This window comes from Ascaphus truei, chromosome 1 (genome assembly GCF_040206685.1).
Source record: "Ascaphus truei isolate aAscTru1 chromosome 1, aAscTru1.hap1, whole genome shotgun sequence".
Taxonomy (NCBI): domain Eukaryota; kingdom Metazoa; phylum Chordata; class Amphibia; order Anura; family Ascaphidae; genus Ascaphus; species Ascaphus truei.
In genome coordinates this window covers 73,076,712-73,091,344 of record NC_134483.1, presented here as the reverse complement: position 1 = coordinate 73,091,344, position 14,633 = coordinate 73,076,712, and the positions used below count along the sequence as shown (strand labels likewise).

At 40.2% G+C, this 14,633-nt stretch overlaps 1 protein-coding gene across 1 annotated transcript in view; it reads right to left on the bottom strand.

The window, feature by feature from the left end:
* Nucleotides 1-14,633, bottom strand: part of RAB3C (RAB3C, member RAS oncogene family) — a 198,582-nt gene that overhangs the window by 44,926 nt on the left and 139,023 nt on the right. The window contains exon 3 of the mRNA XM_075589568.1: nt 390-508. Within this exon, the coding sequence (XP_075445683.1) occupies nt 390-508 (119 nt within the window). The remainder of the gene's footprint in view (nt 1-389; nt 509-14,633) is intronic.

Below are 14,633 nucleotides of genomic sequence, written 5' to 3'. Positions count from 1 at the left end.
GCATTACTAGTAAATTATCATTAGCCAAAGGAACCTTGCTGATCTTTAGTCAGGATTCTTTAATATGTAAATGTTTTGCTGCTTCAATAATATACACACTGGAAGAACAGAGAAATACAGATGTACAGTAGCCAATGTTATTGCAACGTTTCCGGCGCGCTCCCACAGGGGAAATGATGCAATAGCCCCGCCTCCTTCTCACACGCTGCTAATTCAAATTTAAATCAATGGCTTCTACTCATGCTGGCGTGTTCTGTATATCCCGCTACTATGTGCCAAACGTTGCAATAATGTTGGCTACATTTGTATGAAGAAATTAAATGATCAACCTTGCACGTGGAGACAAACTAACAGGGAAAATATGTATTTCCTTAACTTTCTCTACTTACCAGTCCTGCACTGCATTGAACGACTCCTCATTGGTGATGTCATACATTAAAATAAAACCCATGGCACCTCGGTAATAAGCTGTGGTAATTGTGCGATATCTTTCCTGTCCAGCTGTATCCTAAAATAATAAATATAAATAATTAGAGCATTGCATTATTACATTTCAGGTGGTAAAATATACATTTCCAGTTGGCCAGCTTCTGGTGAGAGACTTGAGTTTTTAACTCCAAAATAAATGCACACTGGAACTAGACAGATACTGTAGTGCAGACGAGTATTCTAAAACAAACCTGGGGCAATCACCAAGAAGACCCAGGTACATGCCGGGTAAATGCTGGGTACATGCTGCAACATTTCAGTAACATTTCTGCAGACAGACTACTGGCCCATCGGATTAACAGCGGGGGTCTCTGGCAGTCCTATTCAAACTGAATGGGACTGCCAGGGACCCCTGCTGTGTTAATCCGATGGGCCATTAGTCTGTCTGCAGAAATGTCACTGAAATGTACCCAGCATGTACCTGGGTCTTATTGGTGATAGCCCCAGATTTTCCAAGGCACGTTTAAGGCAAGTTTTAGAATACTCATCGGCGCACCTGTAATACATTTAATTTATATTAGTCTGCAAACGTAGAACAGTGCTGATGCAATTGACATATTAACATGGTTGGTTTCATGATTGAAACATTTTTTTTCCTGATGGAAAAGCATGTTTTATATTAGTGTAATAAAACAGCACCAAAAGAACTAAAACAAATGTCTATTTATTTTGCAATAGCCCCGGTAGTGAGTTTTGAAATAACCAAGGCAAGTTTAAAAAAGATATATACAGTATGGAGGACATATCTACTGTGAATTATGAAGTTGTGGAGATGACCGATCGCGTTGTGGCTACCTTTGCTCCAAACAGAAAAGGATCTGAGCGATACCAACTGGGGAACCCCCATTACACCACCTATTTGCTTGGGTGATTTGGCACATGAAACCAACTACTTTAGTAGCGTTGATCCATGAATATGATAGACATCTGCCTTGGAGCCTCCTCGCTTCCTTAACACCTGTGCAAGTTGGACGTCCGGTAGAAATCCTGTCACTTAATACCCACTGCGATTTTAACTCCTTTATCTTGTGTGAGCATTTGTCTCTGTTTTTTATTAAAATCTGTTTTTGGTACAATTTCACACTATGGAGCATGCGCTTCTCAATCTTTTTATATATATCTATATATATATATATATATTTTTATATATATATATATATTTATTTTTATATATATATATATATATATATATATATATATATGTGTATGTGTATATATATATGTGTATATATATATATATATATATATATATATATGTGTATGTGTATATATATGTGTATATATATATATATATATATATATATATATATGTATATGTATATATATGTATATATATATATGTATATATATATATATGTTATAAATATATATATATATATATATATATATATATATATATATATATATATATATATATAGATATATAACAAATATATTATTTTTAAAATATTATTTATAAAGAGTCTTCCTTGTCTTTCATGGTTTGCATAATTCCAAACTGTGTGAGATCAGGGAGACTTATTTCTAACTCTCCCATTTTAGCAGAAAAACTGTTTATGTTTTGACATGAATTATGGATCAATGCTTTACACCAGGGGTGCACAAACTGAAGCGAGTGCCCCGCAGGGGGGGTGCGAGAATTTTTTAGGGGGGTGCAGTGGTTATAGAGGCCCCACACTCTTCCCCAAGGCATTTAAATGAAATACTGGAGGACCGCACGAGGCATCTGTATTTCACTTACTGTGAGTCAGCCGACTTCGGGCGACACGTCACCATGGCAATGCCGCGGGGTCATGTGAAGTGACGTCACATCACCCCGCGGCGTCATTTAACGACCATCGCCATGGCAACGCAGCGTCATTTGATGCCGGCACACAGGTAAGGGGGCATGAACCCTGGGGGAGAAATGGCAAGGGGGCGCAGCACCTGAAGTTTGCGCACCCCTGCCTTATATATTAAATAAAGATATTTTCAATTCTATGTAGGTTGTGTTGTCTCTCACTGGATTACCATGACAATTATGCATTTTTTCTGTATGCAAGAGCTTTCCGCATTGCAGAAAGTCTATTCTTCAAAATTAGAGAAGCTCTCAGCAATTACACAACATACAGTGGTGTGAAAAAGAAAGTACACCCTCTTTGAATTCTATGGTTTTTCATATACAGTGTTGCAATGGCCCAGTCAATGTCCATGTTAAGAGAGCTGTGCATAAACAAATGCCCACAAACCTCAAAGAACTGAAGCAACGTTGTAAAGAAGTGGGCCAAAATTCCTCCACAACGATGTTAGAGACTGATAAAGTCATACAGAAAATGATTACTTCAAGTTATTGTTGCTAAAGGTGGTTCTAAGATATACTTGGTTTTTCACATATGGCTTCTCCATTTTGGCTTTATTTTTGTTAAATAAATCATGACATGGTGTAATATGGCATGTGTTGTTGTTCATCTGAGGTTGTATTTACCTAATTTTAAGACCAGCTAAGGAACAGATGATTGTTATTATGTCCTGATATGTAAAACCATCAAATTCAAAGACGGTGTACTTTCTTTTTCACACCACTGTATGTTGTATTTCTCAAATGTAAAGAAAGTGTGAAAGCTCATGCATAAAAACAACTACAGTATACTATTTCCACGTTGGAACAAATTTGCAACCTATTAGATATTTTGGCGACTTGTAATTTTTCCTCAGACAACATTTGTGGTATGGCGCAATGTTCTTTTTTTTTATGTATAGAGACCATTCTTTACTGAACTTAAATTGTAACTTGATCGGGAAAATATTTGTGACTACCAATAACATTATTTAACTGACCAAGTTGTCTGAAAGTTTAATTTTTATGACCCTTCCTAACAGTGTTGTCATTTTCATCTTTGTAGTTTTACTGTAAGATCCCATACTTGGCTCCAGACATATGTATGTTTGCACACCAATCATTAATTGCTTTGTAACTTGAATGCAATCAGTACAGTATATGTTCCACTGGCTCCGTGTTCCACCAGTGTTCTAACGGCTACATCAAAGTGATTACCTTGACGTAGCCATTATTGATTGCCACATGAGAAAAGAGGTTGCTTGACTGTGCTGGAGTCTTTTCTATGCCATGTATTAATCAAGAAATGTGTATGGATTTTAGAGATTAAAGAAATCTATGTCATATTGAAACACTATGGTGCGAGCATAGAGTAATGCAGATGTAGCAAGACTTACTGTCTTTGGTGCCTGCGATTCTGCGACCATGGCAATGAAGGATTAACCCTGCGGGGGGTCCCATTCAGAAGCATGGACCCCCCACAGCTCCATCGCAAAAGACACTGTCCAGCGTCACGGACATTTGCCTGTTCATCCGCTGCGCGGAGGACAGTATGTCTTGCTACATCTGTACATAACTCAAGGTGTAGTGAGCAATACACTGAGCTGTCATTATGTCTTGTACTCAGAGACGTAATGTGGAAAGACCAGGCACTCACAAAAATTCATACATTGAAACAAAAAAAAAAATTAAGCAGTAGTTAGTGACATCCAACGAAAGTAAGAGGGATAGATTTAAGTGAAGCTGGGCACTATAGAAAAAACATTATTTATTGAAATATAGAAGTAGCCAAAAAAGGCTGACGTTATATAAACTAGACCTTCATCAGGGCCCTTTAAGCCCCGATGAAGGTCAAAATTCTAGTTATAGACTGAAAACGTCGGCCTTGTTTGGCCAATTCTATGTCTCAATAAATATTTCTTTGCTACAGTGCCCAGCTTCCCTCCAGTTTGTACCTGTCCTTTAGTGCTAATTTCTAGGCTCTAGGTTGTAATAGTCTTTAAACTTTTAGCATGTGTGTGTTATATTTAACAAAGGATTGCAATGGCTTCATGCAGAGCTATAGTACACATTTTTAAATAATTGTAACATAAGCTACCATGAAAAACGCTGTATGGAAAAGAAGGTTGCCTTGTAAAATTCTTCTAGATAATTCTTAATTTTCAAACATGCATGTTTTAAGTGTCCTTAGCTCTTTGGAGCATGCAGGGGTTGGATTACCTGCAGGTAATGCCACCCTGATAATAACCAAAAACCTAGACGTTTGTTGTCTTTAGATTGGATAAACTCTCCGGTCTAGACCCACTAATCTCCATTAATCTATTTAACGTGACATCATTAAAATAGTATTAAATCGATCAAATTCACTAAACTCCATTAAGGTTAACAGTGGGAAATAGTGATACATTATTTAAGCGAGTCCCTTACTGAGTTTCTGAGCCCTATACATTAACAACAAATTAACAATAACGTAAACATTAAAATGACAGCTAAATAAAAATATAGGTTTCCGTTTTGTATGAATCTACATATGTGGTTAAAATAATAATTACAATTGGTAAAATATAAATAACAACTGTACCACCGACAGTCAGTCTTAGTTTAAATCCTAAGTGAAATATTAGTGCAAAACTAGCGCTCGCATGACAATCAATAATATACAGTGACTACAAGATAAACAACCTGTGCACATGAGTCCAAAAAGAGTCCAATGAGCTGTCCAAAAAGTCAATCTGGCTATCACAACCAGTATAGGTACTGAAAAGAATTAACCTCTTGTGGCGCTATGGTTTATAGCGCCACAAGAGGTTAATTCTTCTTAGTTTAAATCCTGCTGAGTAACATGTTTATTAAAGATCATAATACAAAAAAAATGTCACATCTCACAATCAGCAATTTGTAATCATAAACGATGAATATTTGTTCACGGAGAGGATACTCTCAGGTTAATTGGAACAGAAGCTGAAAAAGTTATTTTGGTTTATTGTGTGAATTATTCACTTATCATATGAACTGAGTCATTTTAAAATGTGCAGATAATGAACGATGGGCCTTGCAGTTAATATAACATTCACACTAGTCTTCGCAACTTTGTTGCAAATCTTCTATAAATAGAAATCCGCGGTGATACACAAAAAATATATTTTAAAAAATGTGTCTTAAAAATAATGTATCACTGGTACAAATATGTCGCTGCTAATGAGGATAAGAAATGTCTGATGTGTATTTCTACCTTTGTAAGCCTGTGATCTCCATTTTTCTGAATGGCCCTATATGGTCAGCAGCAATTAGCGGTTTGGGATTCAGATGCTGGAGATAAAGAATGAGCTCAAGAGGAAAACAATATTTAGTAGAAAATAAGTAGGGTAAAGTAGGCCATGTTTAGTGGGAATTGCTATCCCCGTGTTGACATAGATCGAGTGTATCTTCACGGAATGAGGAAAGTAGTGATGACAGAGGTCCCAGCGGAACTGGGATCAGTATGCCAAATTCTCTCTAGTGACAGCGGGCACGTCAAGGGATATTATAATATAGTAAAGAGATTCTAAAACAACGGGAAGCCCAAAATACTGGATGAAAGTGTCTATTGGATTTGAACACCAATTTCTAATTAACCCATACACACACCGATCCACGTGAAAATAATGATATTGTAAAAACCTTAGATAAGGGAAATGTGTTCTGTTATACATTTATACTTGTTTTTCATCTTATTTTACCTGCCCAGAGAAGTTAGCTTGTAGCCTATTCATGTTTTTCCTCTACACGACAATATAGCCCTTTGCTCACATCAGTGCTGCATTTCTTAACAAAAAGTGTTTGCTTTCCAAAAGAGTAAACCATAACCTTACAAATAACCTCTTACTTGCTGCAGCAATCTGCAGGGGGTACTGTGAGATACAAGGAATTTAGTTGTTTAAAAAGCCATGTACATTAGAGAGATCAATTTAAAATAATCTCTTGGGTTACCTTGCACAATATTTCTTTAGTAAATGTATTGTGTAACAGTGAATATTAGGCAACACTGTCTGATCTCTAAAGTAGGAATAGATTCCTGAGATGAAAAACAAAATCATTTTAAATGATTAAATTCCCTATTTGCATTGTACTGTACTGATTTTTGTTCTATAGTTCAGGTACAGTAGTATATATCTAGACAGGTCAGATGGTGCCAAACTAGTATAGTATATTCCCAACACACACCTGATCATCAATTGAGATTTCATGTTATCTAGGTTGGATAGCTGGTGAAGAACAGTGGGAAGAAGGCTACTTAGATATTGTAGTGTACAACAATGGAGAAAGGTGTTAGATTTGCGAGAGAGATAGATACATTATAGAGAATAGAATGAAAGCATGCAGAACATGGAGCACACACATTGGGTGTAGCGGATAGAATAATATATGATGATGCAGAGTATTATGTCTAAAGGACAGAAGGAAAAAAAGTAAGTACAGTATTTAGAAGCAAACTACAGTAGTATTGTTGTTTGACAAAGGATGAAACTTGAATGTACTGTATACAATATGTACTGTATATGTACAGTATTGTATATGGACAAATAGATTATTTTGATTGCAGCATTTTGGATAGGTTGTACTGATAAGAGTTCAGCATCATCAAGACTATTTTATGCTGGAGGCTACAGTAGAAAAGGAAGGTGAGGTTATGGATGTATAGATCATATGTGCTCTGTATTCTAGAGGGCTTGATAGCAAGAATTTATAAGGGAGTACGAATGCAGGATGATAAGAGCTGAGTGGAACACCAATGCAACATGTATATAACAACATTAATAGTAAAACCATCCACTGTAACAGCAAAAGGGGGGATTAAACTATTTGGCACTGGCACTGCCAACATCAAGCTAAAAAAAAACCCCAATGTTTTCTCACTAAATTGAAGATAAGTATTTTGAACATGTTTTGTAGTGTCAATCAAGCAAACTGCTGTATTTGTCTGGATCAACAGGAGGGCTGATACATGGATGTGAATGTATTGCAGTTCCAGATGTTTAACACATTTGTTACCAAACACCAGGAGTGGTTAATATTAGTTGTATACTACATGTGTTACATAGTAGATGAGGTTGCAACAAGACATTCAGTATGTTCATCAAGTTCAACCTATGCAACATTTACAATATACATTTACATTTACAATATACTTCTATATTTGTATTTACAGTATGCTGATCCAGAGGAAGGCAAGCAAAAAACCCCAGTGAAATATCATCCAATGATATCTCATAAGGGGAAAAATAAATTCCTTCCTGACTCCAAATAATGGCAAAAAAGAGAAAGCGAATATCAGCTCGAGGATAGTAGTAGAAAAGTATAGTTAAAAGATTGAATAATGATATAAATAGCGGAGTTCCGGACGGGTTGTAGGAATGTGGGGTCAGGTAATGGGAGACAGGGGGAGACGCTTGCCGGGGGTGTTTGATGAAGGAAAGGAGCAAACATTAGGTACTTATATAGAGTGAGTACTCCCCACTACAATGTGTACCTCCGTGTAGGCTTTAGCAGTCCTCACCCCGTGTCTCCAAAATGCTCCGGAGTGGAGTCACACACTCACTATGAGACAACGCCTTTCCTCTCCTCCTGCTGTAGTGAGTCTGCTTGATTGTTCACATGCAGGCTCACCTCCGTGTCCCCCGATGGCATCCATCGATCAGGATAAGTGTAACAGGCAAAAAAGATCGATGTGACTGCCGCTCCAAGAAGAACAATTAGTGGAAACTCACCAGCTTTAAAAGATAAAATCCATTTATTGAACTACATAAAAAGCAGACAAAAAATTGAACAAAACTCCTCTTCCCACGCGTTTCACGCCCACTGTGGCGCGTTCTCAAGGAGTGTGCAGTTGGGGGAAAGAAATACAATTTATACCTCCCCAAAAACACAATAGACAGCTGGTGTCAATTAGTAATAATACTGTAAATGAAAAACAAACAAAGTAGACACAATAAAATGGAAATCAAAGAACCTAATATTAACGATAATAAAGTTTTTAATGGTAGAAAATGCTTTAAATACCCATTGGGTGTTTAAGCCATTTGATATCAAAGTATCTAAAGTAAAAATCCAATAGGCCTCTCTTTGATGTAATAGAGAAGTCTTTTTGCCCCCTTGTAAATGTGGTTTAATGTGCTCTATGGCTATACATTTAAAGTTATTCAGACTACCAGATTGGCAAGTACTGAAATGTTTCGACACAGGGTGTGTCTGATCTTTCTTGGATATTGGTCTCATGTGTTCTAATAATCTCTCTTTGAAGGATCTAGTTTTACGACCTATGTACCTCAAATTACATCCACAGATGAGCATATAAGCAACATAATGTGTCTTACAATTTATGAATGACAAAATACTAAATATTTGTGTCCCTTCTTTATTGGCAAATGTATTTGTTTTTTGAACAAATTTGCAGATCTTACATTTGCCACATGCGAAACAGCCAAGCAAAATTGGAAAAAAATCTTTATTAGATTTGGTAATACTGTAGGTTTGGGCATACTGGGTGATACTATGTTAGCCAGCATTTCAGATATAAAAAAAAATTAATTTAGGGTCCATTGTGACCATATCCCTCAAAAGGTGGTCCGTGGACAAAATATGCCAGTATTTTGTGACAATAGATGTAATACTGTTTGCTTGATTACTGTATCTTGTAATAAAGAAGGGAGGATCTTGATAAGATCTATACAAATTGTGACCATCAATTCCACCTTTATTTTTTCTGTTGTAGTATTTGTGGGATCAGGGTCAATCAGGTTCTCTCTCAATTGTGAGCTTGCATTATGGTATGCTTCATTAAGTATTTTTGGATTATATCCTCTGTTTTTAAATCTTTGAAATAACTCAAGAGAGCTAGAGTCAAAATCGGTCGTGGTGGAACAATTTCGTCGCAATCGTAGAAATTGTCCAAGAGGAATGCCATTGAATAAACTGCAATGGTGACAACTGACAGCATGTAATAATGTATTACGAGAATTCGATTTTCTATAGATGTCGATATAGACCTTCGTGTCCAAATCCACATAAAGATGTTTAAAAAAGGAATAGGGTAAGGGTTTAACTTTAGGGGTTTTAGTGGTCAGAGTAGGGGTTATCTTTAGGGGTTGTTGTGGTTAGGGAAAAGGCTTAGGCTGCGGACATGGTTCCGCAACCCGTGCGGAGACGCGCGGAGGCTGAGGGAAAGCGGGTGCTTTCCCTTTCCATAGTACTCGGCCATGGGGGGGCGTTCCTAGTGACGTCACGGAGCTGATTCGCCCTCATTGGGCATCGCGTGCCCCCTCCTGCCTCGGCGCCCGCACGCCGCATGTACACGAACACTGCCTTAAGGCAGTCTGTCCACTCAGTGTGTGGGCGCGTCCGCGTGGTCTGAGGTACCATGGACACAGCCTTAGGCTAAGGTCCCACTGCATGCGCTGGCGCGCCCGCCTTGCGTCCTGGCGGCACGTGCACGGCACTTCACCGCAATCTGCGGTCTGTAAGGAGCTTTTTTTAGGCATGGGGGCGTGGCCAAAATGGGTCAGGTGAGTGCGGGCTTGATGGGAGGGAGGGAGGAGCTTGGCAGCAACAACAAAAAACAGATGTTTCTTCTGAAAGCAGGCACAGTGCGGCTGCTTTATTACAATTGTAGCCATGTGTAAAAATGGTGTACATATCTTTGTCATGCTGGCAGTAAACCTGGTAAGTATGCAGGGTTGCCAGCAACAATTATGGAGGTTTGCCCTCAAATCCTGGTGAGGTGTCATATGTAACAAAGGAAGTGACAACATGCTTTGTGTCCCCTGTTAGTGACACAAAGGTGGGTCTGTTTCTGGAGGTTATATAAGACACAGAACTGCCTAAAGTTAGTTGTTAACAAGGAGTTTTGAATTAGTCTACCAGAGTGTCTGCAGCAGTTCAAGGCTGTCAGAGTCAAGTGCAGGCTAACTACACATTGTGTTCAGGGACCTGACACAGATGGTGATCTCCCTTAGGGGAGAGGTGAACCAACTCTATTAAGAGAGGAGGAACCTTCTGAAGAGGGGTACCTCAACAAGATGAGCGGCTAAGCACGACCGCTATGAGGGGCAGTCTTCCTATGGAGATGCCAATAAAGATGCCCTGGTTCAAAAGATCCCTTCTGTGTGAGAGTGAAGTTATTCCACAGAAGGATGCACCAAGAAGGAGTTCCCCATCAGATACTTCCCCTGCTGCCGCAGAGATCCTGATGGGGTGGAGGCGCTGTAACTGAATGTGAGTAGGACTCCGAGCACACTACATAAGATGCCTGTCATGGTGATATTCCCCATACCAACCAAGCGGGAGACTCAGGAGTTCTGTTGCCAGCAGGTGCACCTCACATCACACAGACATGTAATGGGGCCAGTAGACCACAGGGGCCAATGTGAGATTGGGTGGGGGCCCGTAGAACCATTACACAGTATTAGCACAGGGACTGAAAGAGAAGAAAAAGAAACCCCTTCCGTTACAGCCCAGTCAGATGCAATTCTCTGCATCGACATGACACAGCCTGCAGTATTCCCCCTCCCCCCCCAATGTTTAGCTACCAGCAACCATAATAATAGTAACATGCAAATGAACATGTTTCTTATTGGCTCCCTGGCGCACATTTGTGACGCGTCAACGCACGGGATCCCAATCCTATTGTAGCCCCTGCTGGCTGACGCGTCACAGTGTTCAGTGAGCCAGGAACTGAGGTGACACCGGGGACAGCTAGGGAGGAGGTAAGGGGCTGGTGAGAGGCGTGGGCATGGCTGCGCGTGCCACCGGCTGCAGCGGGGACCTAGCCTTAGGGTAAGGGGTTTTAGGGTAAGGGCTTATGGTAAAGGGTTTAGGGTAAAGGGTTAATGTTTTTAGGGTAGGGGGCAGCGTTAGTATTATGGGTTAAGATCAGGGGATTTTAGAATAAGAGCAAAAGGAAAGGGATTGCGGAGTGATCGACTAAACCATACTAATTGTGTAATGAAATAAATACATTTTAATTGATAATAATAAATGAAAGTAGGTGCAACTGTGAACTAAAGTGAATCAGAAAAAGGTGAGGGGTACAATTGACTGTACTCTAAAGAAAATTCACTTAAATGCACACTACCTATATTTAAAATGTAACCTTTAATGTTATATACTTAAAACATATATTACCAAAGAAAATGTGTGATAACTATTAAAAATAAATTAAATAAAGTCACTCATGCTACCAAGAAAGCCTCTCATGTGTAGATACTTCAATGTACCATTGAGACTGGAGTATTAGAGGCTACAAAAGGTGCATACAGCCAGGGTGAGCAAATAAGCCAACCACTTTACTAGCTGGCCCGATGAGCTAGTAAATATAGTAGCAGCAGGGACGGTATACCATATAGCTTAGAATAGATGGTACATCCAAGTGTTCAGTGCCAATATGCCCCAGAAACCATTGCCGAGCTGCTACACTAATTTTTATATATATAGGGCTAAGCTAGAATGAATAAGTTAGTACAGTTAGTGCAGTGGGTTGCTGCAGGTATTAGGGAGAAGTTAGTGAGAGGGGATCCGGGAGGTGAAGGGAGAGGTAGAGTGGGTGCAGGGGGTCAGTGACCCACCTGCATAGGACAGGCTACCCCGTAGGCCCCTAGGAGTGTTCCCTGAAGTCACCAAAGGTTGCTGTGCTACAGGGACGCCCATAGTGGTAGCGAGCATCACCCTTCACTGTGTAGACAGCTAGGGACCAAGGGACAAGCGTGCGGAGCAGGTTTTGCTGGCGAGTCGTCTGGGACCAGATGGCTGGACATTGAGACCCAGGAGGCCGACTGCTGATTCACCTGACCCTTTGCGAAGAGGTACCGGTCACCGCCGTGACCAGAAGGTACTATAACAACAAGTGCACCAACACCGGTTAACAGGCGCTGATCCTGCCTTTGGCTAAACTCTTTAGGAACACTGAGCGAGTGGCTACAGAACTGAGCCTTTACTAATAGTATCATACATGGACACGGTGTGTGGGGCACGCGGTGAGGGGACGGAGACGTTACTGCTGATGAGAGTGGCCGAGCCACTAAGGTTATATGAGCGTTAGAGTATAAGTGTGTAAGATATATGTTATGTTCAGTAAAGCCCTTTGCTATTTCACATCCAGTGTATGTGTTCATTTGTATGTGTCCTGCGAGAAACAACTCCCGCTCTGCTGGGAGCCATCGCAGGTGGAGGCGCTGCACCATATAGTAGTAGTAAGAGTAATTCACCCCAGGTTCCCTGTGGCGTATGCTCAGCCCTCCTGGTTGCCAAACAGGTACAGCACCACACTGATAAGTAGTCAGATACACCTACCCACCCCAATCTCACTTAGGGTGGGGGTAAGAGGGCTACATATATAACATTAAAGGTTACATTTTAAATATAGGTAGTGTGCATTTAAGTGAATTTTCTTTAGAGTACAGTCAATTGTACCCCTCACCTTTTTTTGATTTTAGAATAAGGGTTAAAGTTAGGGACTTGCTTTAGCAGCGAATTGGCCAGCTGCTGAATGGTCCGGTGGTGGGGTGAGCCAGGAGATAAGCGGCTGCGGTCATTTGGTCGCAGCAAAACGTCCGCTCCCAAATGTCATAGACAGTGCTGGATGGTGAAAATAATTATAAAGAGACTGATTTGCTTTATGAGCTCAAATGGTCACCAGAGTGTGAAGGAGTTCTTGTTCTAACCTCCAAGGAGTGAGTTCTTCTATAGAGAAGTGGCTGAGGCCTAGTCCTGAAGGGGATAGGGTACAGTGATATGATCCAGTGAATGTACCTACTATACTGCCAATAAACCTCAGTCATACCAATAACTGGTGTAGTCCTTGAAGCATGGCAAAGAGACAGTGATAGGGAGCTCCTACTACTGCTAGGTAAGTAGTGAGCGGTGCTGATGTGTAGGTAGCGATATAAACATAGGAGAAGAAAGTAACCCAAAATAAGCACACAAGCTCACGCTCTGATGAATTGTGGTAATATTAAAAACTGTATTTATTATAATCAACATCTAAAATATTGGGTTTTAAAATGGCAATTAAGACGCGTATATTTTATATTTTAGTCGTTGGTTATAATAAATACAGTTTTTAATATTAGCACAATTCATCAGAGCGTGGGCTGGTGTGCTTATTTTGGGTTACTTTCTCCTCCTATGTTTAGCATGGCAAAGAGAAAAGAAGTGTCCATGAGGTGCATCCTGCACAACCAGGATCCTCTTGGACTGGAGGCGCTGACCAGTAAAGAGACACCGTGAGCCTATCCTGATGTCCTCCCCACAACACCGCGGAGATCTCCTGCCTCCTGTTTACCACTTAGGTATGAACAGCAGCCACAGAATACACCGGTAGCAGCACATTTCCCAGAGAGGGGGGGGGGGGGGGGGGAGAGGGCTACACTTGAATATGGTCACAATCAAGCAAAATTATTATTTTTACTTTCCAATCCAAAATGAAAGTCTGTGATTTTCAGGCAAATTAGTGTTTTGAATGCAACAAGAAAAAAGCAGCAAGCAGGGCATAAATACAATTTATATTTAGTTATAATTTAGTGCTCATGGTAAACAATACTGTAGGTAGTCCCACGTTTCTTGGTAAGGTCATTTAAAGTCAAAGGAACAAAGAGTGGTATAAATACACTTACAAACAAGTACAGAAACTGGAAAACACACATGATGTCGGATTTGGCAGCACTGTAAATATCAGCCAAGTTTGTGTTGTGAATGCAGTCAGAGAAATGGAGCGAGCTGGAATATCTCTCTCCTGGCTTCCTATTAAATCCTGTATTAAGGATATACACTCTTCGGCCCCTCCTTATATGCCAGACTCTTGCGTTCTGCTCAAGAATGTCTTCTGTCTACCCCCTTTGTATCTAAAGCCCTCTTCGCCTAAAACCTCTCTCACTCACTATCCCATACCTCTGTAAAGTCCTTCTCCTCAATATCTGACTAGCACCCTTTAATCCGATGGGCCATTAGTCTCTGCAGAAATGTCACTGAAATGTTTGCAGCATGTACCCAGCATGTACCTGGATCTTGTTGGTGATAGCCCCAGATTTTCCAGGGCAAGTTTAAGGCAAGTTTTAGAATATTCGTCGGCGCACCTGTATGTACATGGATGACCCTATATAAATACAGATGTAAATACATACAAAACCTAGCTACTAGGTCACGAGGTCTGGCACTTAGGTGGCCCCATGACATAGTACAGGCCTGCACAACTCCAGTCCTCGAGAGCCGCAAACAGGTCAGGTTTTCAAGATATCCCTACTTCAGCACAGCTGGCTCCATTAGTGGCTCAGTATGGCTGAGCTGAAGTAGGGATATC